Below are 22,492 nucleotides of genomic sequence, written 5' to 3'. Positions count from 1 at the left end.
AAAAAACACTTTAGTTGGAAGTATGTTAGTGGTGTGTTTTTGTGTGCAAAATTTGATTAAAATATTGATCATTCAAAGAAAAGGTGATGATTGAAAAAATTTGAAAAAAATTTAAAAAAAAAAAAATAAACTAACTATCAGATTTTTATAATTTTTTTTTTTATTTTTTTTTAATTCTTTTTTATTTTTAAAAAAAAAAATCGTACAAAAATAACTTTTATTAATTTATATAAATAAACTACGGTTATAAAACAACTATATAATTTGTATGTAATTGAAATAAAATCTTTTTTTTCATTTTGTAAAATTAAAATTTTTAATATAAAAAATGAAAAGTTTGTGTATTTTTTAAAAACAAAAAACAAAAAACAAATTTAAAATTTAAAAAAAAATATATAAAAATAAAAACTCGTTTTTAATATAATAATTATTTTAAATAAATCATTTGTTTATTTGTTTTATTCTATTCTTTATTTTCTTTAATTACAAAAAGTAACATCACAATCATCATCATCACAATCATTATCTTTATTACATGAGATATTCCTATCTTTATTCTTTTTATTTAATTTGTATTAGAAACAACAGGTATATAAATACAAACTGTAAAATACAAAAAGTAAATAAACAAAAAAAATCAGATCATTTTTAAAAACTACACACTTATGTTAACTTTTCCCCACTCACACTTTATTACACACAAATACATATAAATAGACCTCACAAACTTTCAAAATTCAATTTCCCCCCCAAAATAAACAAATATCTCTTTTCTTTTTTTTATTTTATTTTATTTTTTATTATTCAATATAGAATAACTTTACTAATATAATGAATTTTATTTTTATTATCATCAAGTACAGTTAGTTGATTTTAAAATTAAATTTTAATTAATTTAAATTTTTTTTTATAATTATAATTTTTTATTATCATTAAAAAATCAATAGTTATTTATATATTTATATTTTATAATTAATATTTTTATCATAAAATATAAAAAGAGTGGGATATGGTTCGAATAAATTGTGACTACATCCCAGCTTTCCCCATTGTATACTACAAAACAAAAGAGGATTATAAAAGAGAAACAAGTACATTATTCTTCTTATTATGGCCATTAATTGTATGGTATGTATTTTTTATTTATTTAATTATTTATATAGATATTTTTGTGTAAATTTCAAATTTTATTAAAATTTATCATTTTTTTAAAAAATAGGAAAGAGAAACATGGTCAAAAATTATTTGCATTATTATACATTTTATTTAGATTAACATATAAAGAACTTACTGATACACAGTTTATTGATATATTATGGCCAATAATACATATCGAATACAGCCCAAAAGAATTTAGATTTGGTATCAGACCGATTATGTGGGTTATCTCTGGTGATGGAAAGTTCAAATTCTCGCTGTGTGGTATAGTTAATATATTTTCAAGTAAAGATGGTGAAAGTGTTTGGTTTTCAATAGCGCCTTTCATTTGGTATAGATACGATTATGGCCGAGTATTCTTTACAATATTTCCGATTTTTTGGGTAACAAAGAAGGTTTCTCCATCAGGCGACAAATGGATGTATCTATTATTACCAGTTGGTCTTTTAAAGAAGCAGGATGATGGTTTCCTTTTGAATATTGCATTTATCATTCAGTTTATGGTGTACGATAGTTTCTTCTCCTTCTTTATTCTACCATTCTTTATTTATCATCATGTATATAATGAAAAATTAAGAGTTAGTGTGGCCATTTTATTCTATTATTCAAATATAATGAAGAATCAGTTCAAGAGATTTGTAATTTTCCCAATTCTATGGTCAAGTTGGTCCAGCAATAGTGTTACATTCAACTTTTATCCAGCAATCATTTATATGCGAAGAGGCGAGAATAAATTCATATCAATTGCAATGTTATATTATTATAGAGCCATTTCAAATAGTTATAGATTCCACTTTATTCCATTAATATTATTGTATCAAAATTTTGTTGGCACCAAAAAGTTCTTAAATGTATGCTTACTTTTCAATCATATAAAATATAGTTGCATTAACTGGGTAATCGTATTTCCAATATTCTGGTTTAGAAAGAAAACTGGCTCATCTTATTGGTGGCACTTATGGCCTATTTTCGGATACCGTAAATCACATTACGATCATGGATATAGTGTATACTTTATTTACCCATTCATCCAATTCAATAACTATCAACATGGTAGCGTCAAATACTATCACTTCTTTTATAGGTTTATTCACTATTATAAAAATACTGAAAAAAATCGTCTCAGACACGGCTTCCTCCCACTCTACGCTTACAGTACCTGCAAAGAATATGTAAAGGGTCATGTTTTATTGTATGTTTGGTATAATCATAAGAGTTATAAAAAAGAAGTTAAAATGAATGAAATCAATAACAAGAGGGTAGAGGTCGAAGAATCAATCGACCAAATACAGGCTAGTGATAATGAAACACCAGGAAATGAAGAAATAGAACCTAACTCAGTTAATTTGGAAAAAATTTCAGATAAAATACAAAAACCAATACCTCCACCCCCACCACCAGTACCAGAAAAACCAGAATATGAAACCATTATGGAATTCGATTATGTCTTTAAATCATTTTTACCAATCACATTTTACTGGAGAAAAGGAAATAATAGCCACTTCTTATTATTACCATTAATATTATTATTCAAATGGTCATTGGTCGAAACTGATAGTTATATTTTTGCCCCATTATTCTATCAAAGAAGATATCAAAACTATCTTAAAAGATTTATTATTCCAATTTTCTATCAAAAGCACACAGAAGATAAGGATATTGTAATATCTCCAATTTATTATTATTGGAGACGATTAGGTAATTCATTTAGATTAATTGCGCCAATTTTTGTCGATGTCTACAAAGGAGAGACTCATTTGGTAATATTGTTATTGCCCACCTTTATTTATTACCGTAAATCAATTTTCAAGTTTACAACACTCTTCCCATTCTTTTTTAGAACTCAAGATGCAAGCAAGAATGAAATATTCACCTATTGGTTCCCATTCTATGGTAAATCTTACAAAGGTTCATCGGTCAATCGTTACTTTTTATTCCCATTATTCCGTATCAAGATTGGTAGAGAAACTAGATCCTTTTGCCTTGATGTTCTTTTCCCATTATTCCATTATGAAACTTGTGGTGAAGATAATAGCTATTCAATTCGTATTCTACCAATTCTATGGATGTCAAAGAACAACTTTAATGAAATGTTACTTATTATGCCATTGTTTTGGAGATTTATTACTGACAAAGATTCAAGACCTCAAAGAAATACATTATTCCTTCCATTCTACTTTTATAGAGATTCTGCCGAATACGAATTTAAATTGGTTACACCATGTTTCCTTCCACCATATTACATCCACTATCATAGAGAGGCCAGCAATGTCGAAAATACCTACCTCCTTCCATTCTATTCTCATCAAATTAAAGGTCTAGATCACTTGAAATGGGTTTGTTGGTTCCTTTATCGTCATACATACCGTGACTATAGCGAATACTTTACAATGAATGTTTTCCTATTCTTCAAACATAACAGTGAAAAATACTCAATTACTGGTTTTGCCCCACTTTGGGTATATTGGAAAAATAAAGCCGAAAATAGTAAACATATTAGGGTATTGTTATTGGTTGCATATGATAAAGCTAAATCAAAATTAAGAGAGTTCAGTAGATTATCTATTTTTTGGTTTGTTACAACTCACCTAACATTGTTCTGTCGTCAAACACTTGTCAAGAAAACCATCACCAAACAAGAGTCTATTGCCGACTCAATTAACCAAATGGTACAAGATGAGATTACACCGGGTGCCTCAAATATTAATGGTAATGGTGAAGATATCGATAGATATTCAAAATTAGAAACTATTACAGATTCATACAAAATTTATTTCTTCCTACTATTCCATCTCAAGACAGATAAAGCTAAAGCATATTCACATCTTGCATTATTCTGGTTCATTAAACCATATATTGCATTGTTTTATAATAGCAAAAAAGCCGCTGATAGAATCTGTTTCTTCTTATTTTTATTCTGTTACAAATATGATATTTCAAATGTTACATTCGCTTTGTTCTGGCTTTTCCATCCACTCGTTAGTCTATTCCTTTATGAAAATACACCATTCGCAACTATTACAAGATTCATACCATTCTTTTGGGTCCGTAGTGTACCAGATGCATCGAAACCACGTGAAAACGATGAATCAATTGACGGCCGTAAACGTAGTAGCACTAGAGTCACAGTACGTTCAATAGCAGTCAGCATTTTATATTTCGTACCAAACTATGGTTTAATCAATTACCAAAAATCAAGCTATCTCTTTTCATTATACTTTTTACCAATTTGGTACTACAAAAACTCTACTGAACACAATATGTTACAATTTAGCTTCCTTTGGTTCGTCTTTCCATTTACCTCATTGTTCAACTACACTAAAGTTGATCACGAAATCACGCATAGACTATTCCCATTATATTATAGAATTACCACAGATGATATAGAGAAAAAAGCAGGTTATCGTAGTTTGTTCGCATTGGTTTGGTTAGCTCATCCATATATTTCCTTTATTAGATATGACAATGATTGCAATAGTAATGTATTTTGCATTTTCCCTCTATTCTGGCGTAAATATGGTCATTTAAAAGACGACTATCATTTATCAATTATTTATATCGTTAGAAAATTTGGCTTCATCGACTATTGGAAATCAGAATCACTCACTCGTTTCTATATTCTTTGCCTATTCTTCTTCAACAAAGAAAATGAAAAGAAGAGAATCTCGATTGTCTATCTCATTCATCCAAGAGCTTCATTTATTTCGGCTAAATTTGCACCAGACTATAACAAAATATTTGTATTCCTTGCTGTTTACCTCAAGAGCTCTGATACTAGAGGTTTTATCTGTTCAATTATTTGGATTGCTCATCCTAAAGTTTCATTCATCTCATATTGGAGCAAAAACCAATACAGCCATTTCCATATTTTCCTTTTGTTCTGGTTTTCTAAAATTGAAGAATATTGTCAAGTTGGTATAGTTTGGATTGGTGCATACAAAAAATCATTATATGGTAACCCATACGTTAATCAATCAGTCCAAGAAAGTAAAAAAACACATCAAATCTATTGTCCAATAAGTTTATTCCTTAGTTATAATGATGGTGCATATAAGAATGTTTATTTCATGCCATTCTTTAGATATTGGTCCCATGTACAAGCAGAAACCGAAAAACTATGGGCTTTATTAGGTTTAATTTACTTTTCCTCAAAACAAAGAACAAGTGAATTCCGTTGGTTCTATAGATGGATTCGTATCAAATCGGGCTATCAAACATTTATTGTCGAAGTCAATCCATTTATTTCATATAAAAGAAAAAATGAAAATACAAAAGTTTTAATTCTGGGTGGAATGTGCGGTTGTTATACCTCAATGTGCAGAGTTTGTTGTATAGAATGTTAAAAAAAAAAATATATAAATAAATAAATAAATAATTGTAATATAGAATATTTAATATTTAAATATTAAAATAATTAAAAAAACTAAATTAATAATTAATAATAATAAAAGAAAAAAAAAAAAAAAAAAAAGAAAAGATAAAAAGAAAAAAAATGGGTGTGGGTTATTATTTATTAAATTTTCCCAAACACACAAAATTTTTTTTTATTTTTTTTTTTTTTTACTTTGATTTTTTTTTTGTTTATTTTGAAACATTATAGTAATAAAATAACAACTGTGATATATTAAAAATATTTAGATTTATAAAAAATGAAATTATTATTATTTTTAATTTTAATTTTATGCATTAACTATTCATTTGGATATGACGCCAAACTATATATATTAAATGAAAAAAGTCAAGAATGGGATATTGTTAAAATACCAAACTTAGCTCTTGGAACAGGAAATTTTGAAGAAACTCATCCCCCAAATTTTTTATTTAAACAAATTGTAGAACCAAGTTCAACAGTCCAATTAAAGTTTATTTTAGAAAATGATATTATTCCAAAAAGAGATGTTATGATGGATGTTAATGGTGGAATTGGTACATATTTCTTTAGGGACAAGTTTGGGGAGTTATACCCTAAAGATAATTTCTTACATAATAATGTATGGGCATCATATTGTGGTAAAGATAACTTTGGACCACCCTATTATTTTAATTATACCTGTTTAAATCGTGTAATGTCGTGTTCAATTTCTGCAAGAATTAATTATGGTTATTTCAACCATTGTAAATAATATAAAAAATAAAGAATAAAGGAATTATATTATATTTTTAAATAAAAAACAAAACAAATAGATATTTATTTTATTTTTTTTTTTAAATTTTATTTTATATATAATTTAATAAATAAAAGTTTTTCTTTTTTATTAGAAGAAACCAGTTTGAGCAATTGAACCAGATGATTTTGAATTTGTTGCGAAAATACCATCGAAAACTGGTTTCATATGGGATCTTGATTCTACTCTCTTAAAGAATGGATGTCTCATTAATTTATCTACAGATGAACGTTTTTCAGGGTTTGATTCAAAACATTGCCATAACATATCCTTTAAATCGATTGAACAACGAATCTTTGGGAAATCGATACCATTGATTGCATTATAAAACATTGCCTTCATTCTGCTGTCACGGTGTGGTGGTTTCTTAAATAACAATTCTAACATACAAATACCAAAACTCCAAACATCGGTAGGATAACTACATTCTTCGCCACGAATCATTTCTGGTGACATATAGTATGGTGAACCGACCATATGTTGTGAGCCACCTTTTTCAACGGATGCACAAAGACCAAAATCGATTAATTTGACATAGCCATCTGGGGTGACCATAACATTTGCTGCTTTAACGTCTCTGTGAATTAACTTTCTTGCGTGAAGGTATTCCAATGCTTTTAAAAGCTCTAAACCAATATAACCAACTTGAGTTTCCTTGAAGATATGAGATGAAGCTGCAGCTTGTTCCAATGTACCACCTTGAAGGAACTCTGTAATAATAAAAAGATCACTACCGTAGAGAACCGAATTGTAATATTTTAAAATATTTGGATGGTTGCAACTATTGAGGAAACCAATTTCTTGTAATACATTGTGTTGTTCTTTTGGTGTAGAGTAGTTAACAACTTTGACACATACTCTTTTCTTGTCGTAGAATCCATCATAAACCTTACCATATTGACCACGAGCAACTTGATTTGTAAACTTAACTCTTTTTTTAATATCATTACTTGGGATAACTTTAATGGTGGTTGATGCTTGACCAAGAAACTCTGTAGAAATACCAGTGAGAATACGCTTTCTTTCTAATTTAATTTCGGTAGTTTTGGCTAATTTTTCTGTTTCATCCATAATTGGAGCATCGACGAATGCATCAACGTTGTCGAAAGCTGATGTTCTAATTTCTTCTTTAGTATACATTGGTTGTTTGTTTGCAATACTTTCTGCATCACTGATATCTAATAATGACATTTCTTTTGTTGGAACACTGAGATCGACTGGAACCAATAATGTGATCTTTTGACGTGTAATAAATTTAACAATACGAAGGAATAATCTAAAATGTTTTTCTATATCTTGAACAGGGATATCTTCCTTGGCCATATCAACACGTACTTCCTCTGGAATATCAGCATACTTTGCTACAACCCATGGATCGCATGCTTTTCTATTTGCATATCTTTTTTTTGTTGAGGATGAACCACTCTTGGATTTACGATATAAACCTTCTTTTTCAGATACATCCTTATCCTTATCTTTCTTTTTATCCTTTCTATCTTTTTTATCTTTTTTATCTTTGCCCATTAACGATGCTGACGATGCTAAAGTGGTTGTGGTGGTGGTTGTAGTGGCTGTTGCAAACGATGCAACTGATAATCTGCTACTCTTGCTATGATTGGATGCATTATCATCAAAATCACCAACAACACTTGTTTTACTAGTTGAGTTTATTGATGATTCACTTGCATTATCTGAGTGTAATGATGTTGATGATTTAAATTCTGATGATGTTGAAATTGGTGTTGAATTATTCGATTGTAAAGTTGGTGATGTAGAATTTCCATTCATTACACTAGTGTTGGTTGTATTTGTTTCATTCTTAATTGAAGATGATTCTGTTGTACTGGTTGGTTCTTCTTGTAATTTAAGTGATTGGTTTTGAATGATCTATAAAAATAAAAATAAAAAAATTTTATATTAATAAAAAAAAAAAAAAAATTTTAAATTAAAAATATAAAAAAAAAAAAATCTATTTTTAGTTTCTCGTAAAAAAAAAATAAATAAATAATGCTCTTTTTTTGTACATACAGATAATGGTCTTGTTTCGATTGTAATTAAAGATGATGGGAAAATACCAACTTTACCATCAAGTTTACCTTTAATGAAACCATTTTCAGTTCTTTCTAAAAATTCAATTCTTTGACCTTTTACAAATGATAAATGATTCTCTGTCGATCCATGATAATCACCTGTTGCTACTAAATATAACATTTTTAATTCTATTACTATATATTTTTATAATTTCTATAAAATTAAATTTTTGAGTATATATATTACAATAATTTTTTTTTGTGTGTTGTGTGTTGTGTGTGTTGTGTGTGAGTTTTTTAATTTTTTATATGTGTGGCTGTGTGTTTTTTTTGCGAATTATAACTATAGGTACAAAAAGAAGCTCTTAAAAAAAGATATTATATTTTCTAAAAAACTATTTTATTTTTTTTATTTTTATTTTTATTTTTATTTAATATCTATTTAATATTTATTTAAATAATAAATAAATATATAAATATTATGGTGGTTTTTATATCGATACAAGTGATGATGTAAATGTTTTTTTAAAATAAAAAAAAGCTTTCTATTATATTTTATAAAATTTTATAAAAACTAAAAAATAAAAAAAAAAATAAAAAAAAATTATAAAAAAATTTTGGGTGGAGGTTTTTTTTCTTTTTTTTTTTATTTATTTTTTTTTATTTTTTTTTTAATTTCCATCACCTTTAATCTTTTTTAATTTTTTGAATTATTATAATATTGTTAAATTTTTATATGTGTAGTTTGATGAAACAAAAAAAAAAAAAAAAAAAAAAAGATATTTATTAATTAATAAATTGAGAAAAAAGTATTTAAAAAAAAAAAAGGGTGGATAAATCATCCAAACAAACATATCTAAACATAATATAATTTTAAAAACAAATTTATTATTTTAATTATTTGTTTTTAAATTATTTGTTTTTTTTTTTTTTTTTTTTTTTTTTAAAAATAAATAGATAGAATTTATTTTATTGAATAGTGCATGTTGATTTATTATTGTTATTATTATTAATAATAATATTATTATTATTGTTATTATTACTATTATTATTATTATTGCTATTGATACATCTATCTATTATTTGTCCAATTAAAGCCAACATGGATTGGTGAACACCAATATTTTGTTTTGAAGAAACTTCATAAAATTTTGACCCTATTTGGTCTGCAAAATTTTTTCCTTCATCATAAGTCACTTCTCTTTGTTTTTCATCAATTTCAGCTATATCTAATTTTGCTCCAACAAAAATTTTTAGGGAATTACCACATGGATTTGTATTTAAATCATTATAATGTTCTATACACTGATTAAATGAACTTCTATCACAGATATCATATATAAAAACAATTCCATGGACCCCATAATATTGATGTTCCATATGTTCATTTTTAAAACTTGAATTTAAATCCTATAAATAAATATATGTGTGCTTAATGTTAATAATAATATATTAAATTAATAAGAAAAGAAATTATATTACACACATTATCATCTATCAGTAAAAGATTTATTTTATAGTTATCAAAAATAATCTCTTTCCTTTTAAAAATATTGCCAAGGTAACAGTTTCTTTCCTGGGGGGTAAAGGTATCTTCAATATACCTATTAAAGTAACAGGTTTTTCCACTTTGGAGACCACCTACAATTAATATTTTTACAAAATGATCTCCTTCCATAATTAAATAAATAATAAAATAAAATTTTTTTTTTCAAAAATTTTTCAATCAAATTTTTTTTTTAACAATATTTTTTTTTTTAAGTTTGAAATTTTATTAATAAAATAAAAATTCCCTTCACCCATAATAAATATTATTTTTTGATTATTAGTTTTATTAGACCTAAAAATAAATTTGTAAATTGAGTTTAATAATTGAATTTCATATAATTTGACATTTTTTTGAAAAACTCTGGTATAAAAAAAAAAATTATTTTTTAAGATCTAGTTTCATTTTAATTTATATTTATGATCTTACTGAATAAAATAATTATTTTGTTTTTTCTGAGGGAGAAACAATTATTTTAAATATTTGTTCATTTAATAGATAGAGTTTATTTTACTGAATAGTACATTTTGATTTATTATTATTATTATTATTATTATTATTATTATTATTATTATTGCTATTGCTATTGATATCATTATACTTATTTTCCCTCCTATGATTATTACTATCTATTATTTGACCAATTAAAGCCAACATGGATTGGTGAACACCAATATTTTGTTTTGAAGAGGTTTCATAAAATTCTAGCCCTTGTTGGTCTGCAAATAATTTTCCTTCATCATAAGTCACTTTTCTTTTTTTTTCATCAATTTCAGCTATATCTAATTTTGTCCCAACCAAAATAATTTGGGTACAACCAAATAGTTCTTTTTTTAATTCTTGATAATATTTTATACAGTTCTCAAATGAATATCTATTACAGATATCATAGGTAAAAATAATTCCATGGGACCCTTTTATTTCATTATAGGAATCATAGTTTATAAATCTTGAATTAATATTCTATAAATATATATGTAAAATGTTAATCATTAAATATTAAAATAATATGAAAAAAATAATTTAAATAATTTTATTTTTTTATTCACACATTATAATCCAACAGTAGAAGTTTTATGATACAGTTATTATTAAAATAAATCTTTTTAGTGCTATTACTATAACTATAACTATTACCAAGGAATGCAGACGATTCCATGGGGTTAAAGCTATCTTCTATATATCTATCTAAGTAACAGGTTTTCCCACTTTTAATATCACCTATAATATATATTTTAAAAAAATAATTATAATCTTTTTCCATTAATTAATAAATAAATTTTTTAAAAATTTAAATTTTTTTTTTTTCACTTACTCTAAAAAATCCCATTTTCTTTTTTATTATAAATTATAAAAAATTTCCAATTTTTTTTTAAAATATAAAAAAATTATTTTATTTTTTTCATATTTTTTATAATCATTTAAAAGAATGATTATAAAACTGAATAATCTCGATATGGATCTAACTAATATGATTTATAATATAACCTCAATTATAATATCAACAGAAAAGTTAGATAAATGGTAATCCTTAGGGTGCAGCCTTATCAACATCGATTTATTTTTAGAATTAAATTCATAAGTTAGTTTTCAGAGAAAATCTTTTTTCAGTTTTGGTACATGAAAAGCATTGTTAAAAATCTATAATGACGCTTGGAGTTTAAAGTAATAATTGACTTTGAAATTTCTAAATTATTAATAATGTACACATTATAATATTATTTTAACAAAAAACTGTTGTTTAGAAATTATATCACACATTGTTATCAGGGTATATCACAATAACCAGTAAATCATCAATAGATTGGTTTTTAATATTGGGCCAATATTAGAATTTGTTTTTATGGATAAACTTTTTATATATAATAATTAAATTTATACAATTATTAAATATATTTCAAAAGATAAAAAAATCTTGAAATTACAAATAAAACCATTCCTTTGTGTAACTTTAGTAGGAGGCTCATTTTTTTATTTATTTGTATTTAATTTCGATAACGAAAGACACATGGATGAATACAAAGCATCCATTCCAGGATATGTACAATGTTTATTGGCTGGTGGAAATCAAGAAACATGTGTTTCAGAAGGACCCAATTTTGCAGCTTACTTTATGTTTTACTTTTTCATTCGTCTCTTTGGTATTCTCTTATTTTGTATATATGGCACCTCTGAGAATGCTAGAAATATTTGGATCCATTCAACTTTACTCAACCATCCAGCTATCAAACCATTCTTATTGAAATACAATATCGTCAATTATAATAGTGTTACTGTATTTGGTAGTGGCATGGCAGCAACCAATTCAAAGTCAATGACATCTGGTAAAAATAAAAGTCGATGAAAATGATGATTCAAAATCTGGTTAAGGTATGGATATCTGAAGTGATTCATAAAAAAAAAACTATAAAAAACAAACAAAAACTACTATATCATTCAAATTATTTTAATTGTATTATTTTCTTCAATTTGCATGACCAACCACACTGTTTCCTTTTTCATTAAACACTGTTTAAAATTTTTTAATTTTTTTAAACAGTGTTAAATTTACTTTTTTTTTTAATTTTCTTTCATAGTATTTTTAAAAAGTTTTTTTTTTTTTTTTTTTTTTTTTTTTTTCTTTATTATTTTATATACATACAAATAATCATACATTTTTATTTTTTTCATTATAATATTCGGCACATATAATAATTTTTAATAATAACAATAATAATTTTTTATTTTTATAAAATAATTTACAACTTAATTTATTTATTTAAAAATGGATTTATTACTTGTTTTTTACATTTTATGTGGTATCACTAGTTTCTCATTAGCTTTTTTTATTAATAACAAAATATACAATAGCAATAACATGAGAAACAACAATAATAGAACCCACACCCAAGACCCACACCCAATCAACAATGATTCAACCGTACAATTAACCCCAAATCATCAATCCCCACCAAACGCCTCTACCTCTGCACCATCAGCCTGTGTCTCAGCCTCAGCCTCTGTACCATTAACTTCAGTCTCTGCACCATCAGCATCAGTATCAGCATCATCTGCACCTGCTTCATCTGTTTCAGCACCATCAGTATCTGCATCATCTGCACCAGCACCATATGCATCAGCATCAGCATCATCAGCATCTGCACCAGCATCATCTGTATCTGCATCTGTATCTGCACAATCTGCCTCCGCCTCTGCCTCTGCACCATCCGCCTCTGCCTCTACCTCTGCACCATCATCATCAGTCTCTGCACCATCACCATTATCAAGAACCAATAAATTTAGAAAGCCAGTAAATAGTTCTTCAGGTGCATCCACATCAACTGGCAATAGTCCAATGAAGAAAAGACCATTGGAAATAGATAATGTAAAAAATTGTGATAGAGAATTTTCAAAAAAACTTAAACTCGAAGATGAAGAGAGTTTAAAAAGAGATAGAGAAATATTAATTGAAATGGAAAGAGTAAGAGTAGAGAGAGAAAGAGATGAAAAAATAAAATTAGATCAAATCAAAAGAGCAGCAGATATTAAAAGAATTTCAAAACTTTACAGAGAAAGGGAAGAAATGGAAGAAATTGAAAGAGCTCAAATTCTTCAAAGAGAAAAAGAAATAAAAGAGGAATATGAAAAAAGAAATTTAGAAAGAATCCAAAAAGAAAAAGAAGAAAAAGAAAAACATCAAAGATCAAGATTAAGTAGCCTCCAAAGAAGAGAAAGAGAAGAAAGAGCCGAAATTGAAGAGAGAAAAAGATTAGAGAATCTTCAAAAAGAATTACAAAAGAAAGAAAGAAAAGAAAAAAGAAGATTAGAACAAGAAAGATTGGAAAGGGACCGTTTAGAAAGGGACGACAAATGCACAATTTGTATGAATGAAATAGAGGCCAGCGAACTCGCATATATTGCATGCGTTCATAGATTTTGTTATGAATGTATTTTCGAATGGTCAAAAAGCTACCGTACCTGCCCAAACTGTAGAAAACCATTTAGGGATGTTAGAGTAAGTAATCCATTAAATTTATATTAATACATAATAAAAAAAATATATTAATTTATTTCATTTATAATTTATTTCAGAGAGTAGCTAGTGCCGAACGTTTATAGGCCTAATGAATATAAAGATGAAGATGACAATGATTATATAGATATCGATCAATATTGAAAATGATAGCCATTAAATTAATAGTTTAAATTCTTAATTCAATGTTTCATTCAATAGAACTTGATGAAGACTAAATTATTAATAAAATCGTTTCATTCAATGTTTCAATTATTGAAATTGATGGAATTAAGAAAAGTCATCTACATCCGAGAAACATTCATCTTTATCAACATTAATATGAAATAACACATCACATTAGCTCAAATCTACAGAAAAATTCTAAAGGTTCCACGTTCAATTATAACAAAACAATTCCTAAGGTAACTATAATTAATATTTAGATAATTATTATTATATTTGAATATAAAAATTACTAATATATAATTTAATTCTTTGTTAGGTTAAATCCAATTTTTCATTTTTCAGTTAACACATTCATTAGTCTTCTAAAGGTAATTATAATGATAATATTTGCATAATTATAATTATATTTGAATAAAAAAGAAACTAATATTTATTTCATATTTAGTCAAATTCTTTCTCTTTCATTATCCACACGTGATCGCTATTTAAAGTCTACAATGGGGTAACTATAATGTTAATGTTTAAGTAAAAAAAAAAAGATACTTATATTTAATTTTAATATTTTTTAGTTTAAAATCTGATTCTTTCTTTCAATATCATAACGTTTGCAAAGTATACATTGGGTTCTTGTCCATTCTTTCTTTTTCATTATCAAAATATTCTAGGTCACAAAACAAATTTTGGGGTTCTTGTCTAAACTTTCATAAATCAGAGATCAAGCATTGGGGTTCTTGTCTAAACTTTTATATATCAGAGATCAAGCATTGGGGTTTTTGTCTATTCTTTCATATTCATTATCGACACATTTTTAATCATAAAACAATCATTGGGGGTTCTTGTCTATTCTTTCATATTCATTATCGACACATTTAAAGTCATAAAACAATCATTGGGGTTCTTGTATATTATTTTTCAAATCGTCCATCAACTATTCAACCAATAGATGCAATCAAAAATATTTCATTAAAAAAAATAAATAAATACACATATAAATAAATATCTATAGATATAACTAAATAATTTCCTATATATGAAAAATTCAGTATCTTTCTTTTTATAATTATTTTTTGATTTGTTTGTCTATATAGCATTTTGTTAATAAATAAATTTTTCATCTAAAAAAATTCCATACATATTTGTATATAAATAAAATTATATTTTTTTAATTTTTTTTTTTTTTTTTTTTTCTTATTAAATTTTTATGTATATTATAGTCTTTGATACACAGCACCTCAGCTTTAAAATACTATCAACCAATGATAATGAATTTCCAGATTTTATGTTTTTTTAAAACCAAAAAATAAACTTAGTAAATTGAATTTAATAATTGAATTTTTTGTTATCATATAATTTAACATTTTTTTTTTAAAAAAAACTCTGTTTTAAAAAAAAAAAATTAATTTTAAATATTAGGTTTCATTTTAATTTATATTTATGATCTTACTGAATAAAATAATATTTTTGTTTTTTCTGCAGGAGAAAAAATTGTTTTAAATATTTTTTCATTAAATAGATAGAATTTATTTTATTGAATAGTGCATTTTGATTTATTATTATTATTATTATTATTGCTATTGCTATTGCTATCATTATATTTATTTTCTATCCCATCTAATATTTGACCAATTAAAGTCAACATGGATTGGTGAACACCAATATTTTGTTTTGAAGAGGTTTCATAAAATTCTAGCCCTTGTTGGTCTGCAAATAATTTTCCTTCATCATAAGTCACTTTTCTTTTTTTTTCATCAATTTCAGCTATATCTAATTTTGTTCCAACCAAAATAATTCGGTATCTATCAGATCCATTTGGATTTATAATTTGATAATCTCTTATACAATCATTAAATGAACTTCTATTACAGATATCATATGTTAAAATAATTCCATTGGACCTTTGAATTTCTTCATAGAATTCATCATCGATTCTAAATATTGAATTATTCTATAAATATATAAGTAGGCAAAATGTTAATAATTAAATATTTAAATAACAAGAAAAAAATAATTTTACACACATTATAATCAAACAGTAGAAGTCTTATGATACAGTTATCATTAAAATTAATCGTTTTTCTTCTAAGACCACTACCCGTATGATTATCTTCAAAGGAAGGGGACGAATCCAAGGGTTCAAAGCTATCTTCTATATATCTATTAAAGTAACAGGTTTTTCCACTTCCCCTACCACCTACAATAGATATTTTAAATAAATAATTATAATCTTTTTGCATTTATAAATAAATAAATAAAAATTTAAAAATTTTTTTATAACAAAATTATTTTAAAATTTTTTTTTTTTTAACACTCCCATTTTCCTTTTTATTATTAATTATAAAAAAATTGAAAATTTTTTTTAAATCTAAAAAAATTATTATTAAATTTTATTTTATTTTTTTCATAATTTTTTTATAAGCATTCAAAAGAATAATGATTGTTAAAAAGAATAATTTCGATAATGGATTTAACTAATATGATTTTTAATAGTCTCAATTATAAAATCAAATAGATGGTTATTTAAATGATAATCCTAAGGGTGCAACCATATCTATAAATACTGTGCACATTTACAAATCATTATAATAATATTTTCAACAAAAATTGTTGTTTAGAAATTATATCTAATACTCATTGTTATCAAGTCATATGGTAATAACCACTATTAAATCATCGATAGATTGGTTTTAATATTGGACCCAAAAATATAAATAAAATAGCAGCCTAAAAACAAATTAAAACTTTATTTTTATGGATAAACTTTTTTTATATAATAATTAAATTTATACAATTTTTAATTTATTTATTTATTTATTTGTTTTAAAAAGAAAAGATATCTTTAACAGCAATTGATGAAATAAAAGAGTTTGAAAAAGAGGTTTCTGGGCAAGCAGCAGTGAATTCAGTTGAGGCACCAGTTTCTAAATCAATTTGCATATATGTTTGAGATGAGGTAACTAAAAGAACATATCTTGGATTGGCACCAGTGATCATAGAAACGGCATTAGTGCCTTGATTTAAAAGAGTGGTATTTTTTGATTCTGGATTAACTAAAAAGAGATGTGAGGTTTCTTCACCAGAGTTTTTACCAAATAATACAACTTGACCGTTATAGGCAGCAACTTGTAATGAGTCGAAACCAACACCCAAATCTAAATCTCTAAGAGAGTAAACTTTCATTCCTGATTGATCGTAAACAACATAACTGACATCACCAATAATAACAGCTGCAAAGTAAAGTGTGCTGGTAGTTAAATCATAATATGGTGATGGAAAAGCAATACTATTTTTAATGGATGTTGAGGTACTATATAAAAAATAAATACAGGTTAGTATTGCGCAATACTAGTAATGATTATGACTGCAGTGCAATATTAAAAAAGATTACATACTGAGAATCTTGGTCAATTAAATAGGTGATGATATTAGTGGTGAAACCTTCTTTGTTTATAAAGATGAATGCATTGAGTTTATCATCATATGAAATGGTAGAGCTAACACCACCGTGTGCTGCAATACTTTTTAATCCACTTTGAATTTGGACTTGTTGTGTACCTTGACTTGATACTACTGCTATATTAAAATCGCTATTACCATATGTAGTTGCTAAATCTATATAAAATAATAAAAAAAAAAATATTAGTTTAAATATTTTTTTTTTTTATAATTATTATTTATTTTATAATTATAAAAGCTATAACTTACAGCTAGTTTCATTTAAAACTACAATTGGCATATATTCTTTTGGTAATGTAATTTTTGAATTTGAACAACCATCACCAATAGAGTAAATACCATTATCACTTCCTGAACCATAATAAGCAACTACTGGTTCGTCTGTTAATTGACTTCTATCGATTGGACCTGGTGATGGTGGTAGTAATGCCGAAACTAAAATATTACATAATGCAATAAATAATATTAAACTTTTGAGAATTCTCATCTTTTTGTTTATATTGTGTTTATTTGTTTGTTTGTTTGTGTGGGTTGTGAAATGAAAATAAATATATTTATTTTAATCTTTCATTTTTTTATATTTATATTGATTGATATGTTGTCTGGGGGCAATGAAAAAAAAAAAAATGAAAAAAATTAATTTAAAAAAAATGAAAAAATAAATTAAAAAAAAAAAAAACTAAAAACTAAAAAAATAAAAAAAAATAATTTAAAAAAAAGCTGGGGAAAATTTAACTACTATTTAAATTTATACTCTGGTAATAAGAATATTTTAAATAAATGAATATTTATTTTTCTTTTGACAATTATAATTTAAAAATGATTTTCTTTTGAATTCTATTTATTTTATTTAATACATATTTCTAATTTAAAACAATTAAATTTCTAAATTCGCTGCTATATTTAAATTTATTATAAAGGAAAAATAATAAATCTGGGAATTTTAATTCGAAATATTTTAGTACATCCTCTTGAGTTTCCAATGACTTAATAATAGTTTCATTATTAACTTTGTTATTATCATTGGATTGAATTAATTTTTGGATTTCCTTATGGTGTTGAATGGTATTTCTAATGCATCTAACTAAATCTTTAATTTGGTCATATTGGTAAAAAATTGATCTCTTTGAATTTGAACCTTGTTGTTTACTAGAAATATTGTCAAGTAAAACTTTGTCGATGAGTTGGTTCCATGGTCTTGTTAAATATGGTTTAAAGCCGCCACCTTCGATATCGGTATTATTTAATAGTTTATTTAAATTGCTATTAAATTTATTATTATCTTTAAATAAATTATTTAGTTTATCGATAAATTGAATCTTGCCAATTGTGTTCCAAAAGAAGAGATGCTGTGAAACTTGGTCGATGGTTGGTCTTGATGTTTCATCTTTTGATAACATTTGCTTTATTAAATTACATAAAACTGGTTGTGTGACTTGAAGATGATTTAAATTATATTTATTGGATACAATATTGACTACTCTGAATAGCTTTTCACCAAATGGATGTTGACCATTGGTTGCAATATAGTAAAGGATGCACCCCAATGAAAATATATCAACTGATTTAGTTTTCCTCTTTTCCATTAAAACTTCTAATGGATGGAAACCCTCTTGACCCGTTGGTGCATGCATAGAATATTCAAATGATGATTCTACCTCTATTTTACTTAACCCTAAATCTGATATTATAAATTTACCATCTTTAGTTAAAATATTTCTTGGATTTAAATCATTGTGAACAATACCATTTGAATGCAAAAACTGAATACCACTGACTATATCCATAGCTCTTGCAACAAGTCTTTCATCATCATCTATACCAATAAACTGTTGTAATTCATTTTGGTTAATTAAATCCTGTACTGATTTGCCGCAAAGTGTTAATCCTAAATAAATATTACTCTTGTCTTCTTCCTGCAATTAACAAATAAAAAAAATATTAATATTTATTAGAAGCATTAGCCAATCCATTAATAAACCTACCTGATGTATATATCTTACAACATTACTACCATCTCTATCAGTGAGCTTTATTAAAGCTTCAATTTCTTTACTTATATTTTTAATAAACATTTTATTCATCTGTTTAATTGCAACTGGTATCTTATCTCTCCATACGCCCTTAAAAACTAGTGTACCATTACTGCCTCTACCCAAAAGATTATTTTCATCGGTATTAAATTTTAATGTTCCTACTTGGGTATCATAAACAATAGTCTCTTTTTGTTCGTTAATATTTGAATGTATAGCTATTGATGTTTCTTGTTTAATTACATTCTTTTTTTGAATATCTTGCTTTAATTTTTCTTCCTCGGTATCGTTTGAATTATTTTCAATAACGATAATATTTCGAACATTACTAATGTTATTGTTATTATTATTATTTTTTGATTTTGATTTTGATTTTGATTTTGATTTATTTTCTTGACCTAATAACTCCATTTCAATCTTTTTACGTGTTTCTTCATCTTTTAAATTTTCTGAATTATTAATTAAACTATATTGCCCCTTTTTATTTTTATTTTCACCAACCTCATTTGTTGATGATGGTAATGGATAGTTTGTTCCCCAACAAGAATTTAAAACTACTAAAATGTTATAAATGTCTTTTGTGGAAAAAGAAGAAATTGAAAAAAATATTGTGTATATTGAGATTTGATTTTTGAAAATGGTTTTACTATAAAAATCTATTTTAGACAATATTGAGCTCTTGTGAAAAAGTGGTATCTTATACTTTTGAAGAAATAAATCGATTATTGGGTCGTCAAAAGCTCCTTTTAAATCTTGAGTATTTTTTACTTTGTATTTGAAAAAATCTAGAAAATTTTTTTTTTGGACTTTGAAGATATATATATAGCTTGATTTTAAACAAGGACAAGTAAAGAGAGCAAGTGGTATTTTATTTTTATACATAACTGGAAGATCTTTTCCCCAAAAATGAAATAGAATCATTAATTTTGATAGTTGATCATCTTCCATTAAAGCTCTAGCAATTTCTTGATGATTTAAAAAGTCTCTTGATAAATCTCTGTATAATGTTAAGTTTTCGAATATATAATACCATGTGTCAAATTCCATTTTCGAATGAATAAACATATCTTTAAAAGAACCATGGTATGTAACTGATTGAAACTCTTCATTTTCTTCATAATAATAGGCTAGTCTACTTAGGTTTAAAAAAAGTTCACAAGATATAAATTCCTCCATTGTTTTATTTTCAAAAGTATATTCGTCTTGATAAAAACTTGAAAAGAAGGGTGAGCCATATAAATGCTTATTAAAAAGCTGATGGTTAAATATACTTTTATTTAATAAATCGCCACTAGAGCCACCACAATATAAACGGAAAAAAATAAATACGTCCATAAATGATTTCTTTGACGAAATAAAGAATGGATGGTCGAATGGAATATTAAAGTACTCTAGAAAAATGAAGGGATGGATGCAGGTTTGGTGTTTTTTATATTCTTGACAATCACAGGAAAAGTTTAAACCAAAGGAAATAACCAAAACCACCATTACATCAAGATCATAGATAAAGCAAACATTAATTTCTTTGCTTTCAATTGAACGAAAGTGTATTTTAATATTGTTAATTTCTAATAGTTTTTCTTTTATAAGATTCTGTGTGTGACTCTTTATTCCTTTATTTAAAAATTCTGAATTAATAATTGGCCCTTTTCCTTTGCCTTCCTCTACCTTTTCACCATATTTGTTAACTTTTTGGTAGAATAATGATTTAAATATTGATTGATTGCTGTATGTTTGGTATTTTTGAAAGAATGTTGGATTTATTGTAATTTTATGATCATTTAATAAGCGAAAATATTTTTCTATTTGATTTTCTGATGTTGATTTAAATAACATATTAACATCTAATACTCTACTTTTAGTTGGTTTATTAATTGAAACTTCTAAGCCCTCTAAATTAACATCATTTTCTATTTCTGGTACAATTTTTTCGGGTGGATATATTTCTAAAACTACTTTGGCAACTTTGTAATTGAAAAACATTGAGGTAATTTCTAAAAGGTATAATGGATCAATTTCTAAGGGATTAACTTGACCTTTTTCTTTTTTTTCTTTTGCATATTCAGTTAATAAATATCTTGTTATATTAGTTGAATCTTTAAGACATACAAAAAACCAAAATATATCTGATTGAATTTTATTGTTATTATTATTATTATTAATATTGTTATTTATATTATTATTATTATTGATACACCATTGACTATCATCAAATAATAATTTGAATAGTTCAACATTATCTTTTTCTATTATTAAAAATATATTATTACAAATTTTATAAATATCTAAACTATTTTGTGCGTTATTATTGTTATTATTTATTAAATTAAATTTGGCTTTGAATAATTTATTATCTAAAAGTGACTTGAACAATGGTAAATATGATTCTTTATAGTCTATATATAACTTATTGAATATACAATCTAATATTTCTATATTGAAATATTCACCGAAAACACTGATAAATCTATTTATATTTTTAAATTCTAAAACATAATTTAAAAACTGATTCACAGTATATGTTTTCTTTTTATCTGAAATTAAAAATATATTATCTTTTAAATAACTTAAAAACTTTGGTATTGATAATTCTATTAATTTTGAACTTTAAATTTATAAAACTAAAATTAGTATCGATTACAAAAAAAGCATTGTGAAAAATACCAATAATTTATAATTACAATTCTTTATAATGGTTTTTAAAATCGTCTAATGTTGGATTCTCTTCTGCATTTGTGGTGGGTATCAAATCGTTGATACACAAGTCCACAAAACCATTTAAATAAAAATGTTCTTCGCAACAAAAAAGGGTTTTAATTTTATCAAAATTAAAAACAAGGTCGAAATCATAATTATATTTTTTAAACACACCAAATAAATTTATATAACCATTTTGTTGCATTTTTATTTTATATTTTTATAAAAAA

At 25.2% G+C, this 22,492-nt stretch overlaps 10 protein-coding genes across 10 annotated transcripts; 4 read left to right on the top strand and 6 right to left on the bottom strand.

Moving 5' to 3' along the window:
- Positions 1–839: 839 nt before the first annotated feature.
- On the top strand, positions 840–5,574 carry DICPUDRAFT_48847 (uncharacterized protein). Its single transcript, XM_003289808.1, has 2 exons — positions 840–1,128; positions 1,220–5,574. Exons 1-2 carry the CDS (start codon positions 1,010–1,012, stop codon positions 5,499–5,501), a joined length of 4,401 nt encoding a protein of 1,466 aa, XP_003289856.1. The 5' UTR covers positions 840–1,009; the 3' UTR covers positions 5,502–5,574.
- Positions 5,575–5,807: 233 nt separating this feature from the next.
- Positions 5,808–6,281, top strand: DICPUDRAFT_154314 (uncharacterized protein; the record flags this gene model as incomplete). The annotated part of the gene is made up of 1 exon (XM_003289807.1): positions 5,808–6,281. The coding sequence occupies one exon, from the start codon at positions 5,808–5,810 to the stop codon at positions 6,279–6,281; it is 474 nt and encodes a 157-aa protein (XP_003289855.1).
- Positions 6,282–6,413: 132 nt separating this feature from the next.
- DICPUDRAFT_154313 (uncharacterized protein) lies at positions 6,414–8,534 on the bottom strand (the record flags this gene model as incomplete). Its single annotated transcript, XM_003289797.1, has 2 exons — positions 6,414–8,210; positions 8,352–8,534. The coding sequence occupies 2 exons, from the start codon at positions 8,532–8,534 to the stop codon at positions 6,414–6,416; spliced, it is 1,980 nt and encodes a 659-aa protein (XP_003289845.1).
- A 788-nt stretch (positions 8,535–9,322) lies between these two features.
- DICPUDRAFT_36395 (uncharacterized protein) lies at positions 9,323–10,031 on the bottom strand (the record flags this gene model as incomplete). The annotated part of the gene is made up of 2 exons (XM_003289796.1): positions 9,323–9,763; positions 9,840–10,031. The coding sequence occupies 2 exons, from the start codon at positions 10,029–10,031 to the stop codon at positions 9,323–9,325; spliced, it is 633 nt and encodes a 210-aa protein (XP_003289844.1).
- Positions 10,032–10,409: 378 nt separating this feature from the next.
- DICPUDRAFT_168762 (uncharacterized protein) lies at positions 10,410–11,163 on the bottom strand (the record flags this gene model as incomplete). The annotated part of the gene is made up of 2 exons (XM_003289795.1): positions 10,410–10,862; positions 10,951–11,163. The coding sequence occupies 2 exons, from the start codon at positions 11,161–11,163 to the stop codon at positions 10,410–10,412; spliced, it is 666 nt and encodes a 221-aa protein (XP_003289843.1).
- A 744-nt stretch (positions 11,164–11,907) lies between these two features.
- DICPUDRAFT_80612 (uncharacterized protein) lies at positions 11,908–12,243 on the top strand (the record flags this gene model as incomplete). Its single annotated transcript, XM_003289806.1, has 1 exon — positions 11,908–12,243. The coding sequence occupies one exon, from the start codon at positions 11,908–11,910 to the stop codon at positions 12,241–12,243; it is 336 nt and encodes a 111-aa protein (XP_003289854.1).
- A 420-nt stretch (positions 12,244–12,663) lies between these two features.
- Positions 12,664–13,997, top strand: DICPUDRAFT_80611 (uncharacterized protein; the record flags this gene model as incomplete). Its single annotated transcript, XM_003289805.1, has 2 exons — positions 12,664–13,893; positions 13,971–13,997. 2 exons carry the CDS (start codon positions 12,664–12,666, stop codon positions 13,995–13,997), a joined length of 1,257 nt encoding a protein of 418 aa, XP_003289853.1.
- A 1,607-nt stretch (positions 13,998–15,604) lies between these two features.
- DICPUDRAFT_80610 (uncharacterized protein) lies at positions 15,605–16,313 on the bottom strand (the record flags this gene model as incomplete). The annotated part of the gene is made up of 2 exons (XM_003289794.1): positions 15,605–16,024; positions 16,098–16,313. The coding sequence occupies 2 exons, from the start codon at positions 16,311–16,313 to the stop codon at positions 15,605–15,607; spliced, it is 636 nt and encodes a 211-aa protein (XP_003289842.1).
- Positions 16,314–16,896: 583 nt separating this feature from the next.
- On the bottom strand, positions 16,897–18,019 carry DICPUDRAFT_154307 (uncharacterized protein; the record flags this gene model as incomplete). The annotated part of the gene is made up of 3 exons (XM_003289793.1): positions 16,897–17,383; positions 17,469–17,688; positions 17,782–18,019. 3 exons carry the CDS (start codon positions 18,017–18,019, stop codon positions 16,897–16,899), a joined length of 945 nt encoding a protein of 314 aa, XP_003289841.1.
- A 376-nt stretch (positions 18,020–18,395) lies between these two features.
- Positions 18,396–22,467, bottom strand: DICPUDRAFT_80608 (uncharacterized protein; the record flags this gene model as incomplete). The annotated part of the gene is made up of 3 exons (XM_003289792.1): positions 18,396–19,448; positions 19,518–22,170; positions 22,247–22,467. 3 exons carry the CDS (start codon positions 22,465–22,467, stop codon positions 18,396–18,398), a joined length of 3,927 nt encoding a protein of 1,308 aa, XP_003289840.1.
- Between the last annotated feature and the right edge of the window lie 25 nt (positions 22,468–22,492).

This window comes from Dictyostelium purpureum (assembly GCF_000190715.1).
Source record: "Dictyostelium purpureum unplaced genomic scaffold DICPUscaffold_194, whole genome shotgun sequence".
Taxonomy (NCBI): domain Eukaryota; phylum Evosea; class Eumycetozoa; order Dictyosteliales; family Dictyosteliaceae; genus Dictyostelium; species Dictyostelium purpureum.
This window is presented reverse-complemented; position numbering and strand designations above follow the sequence as displayed.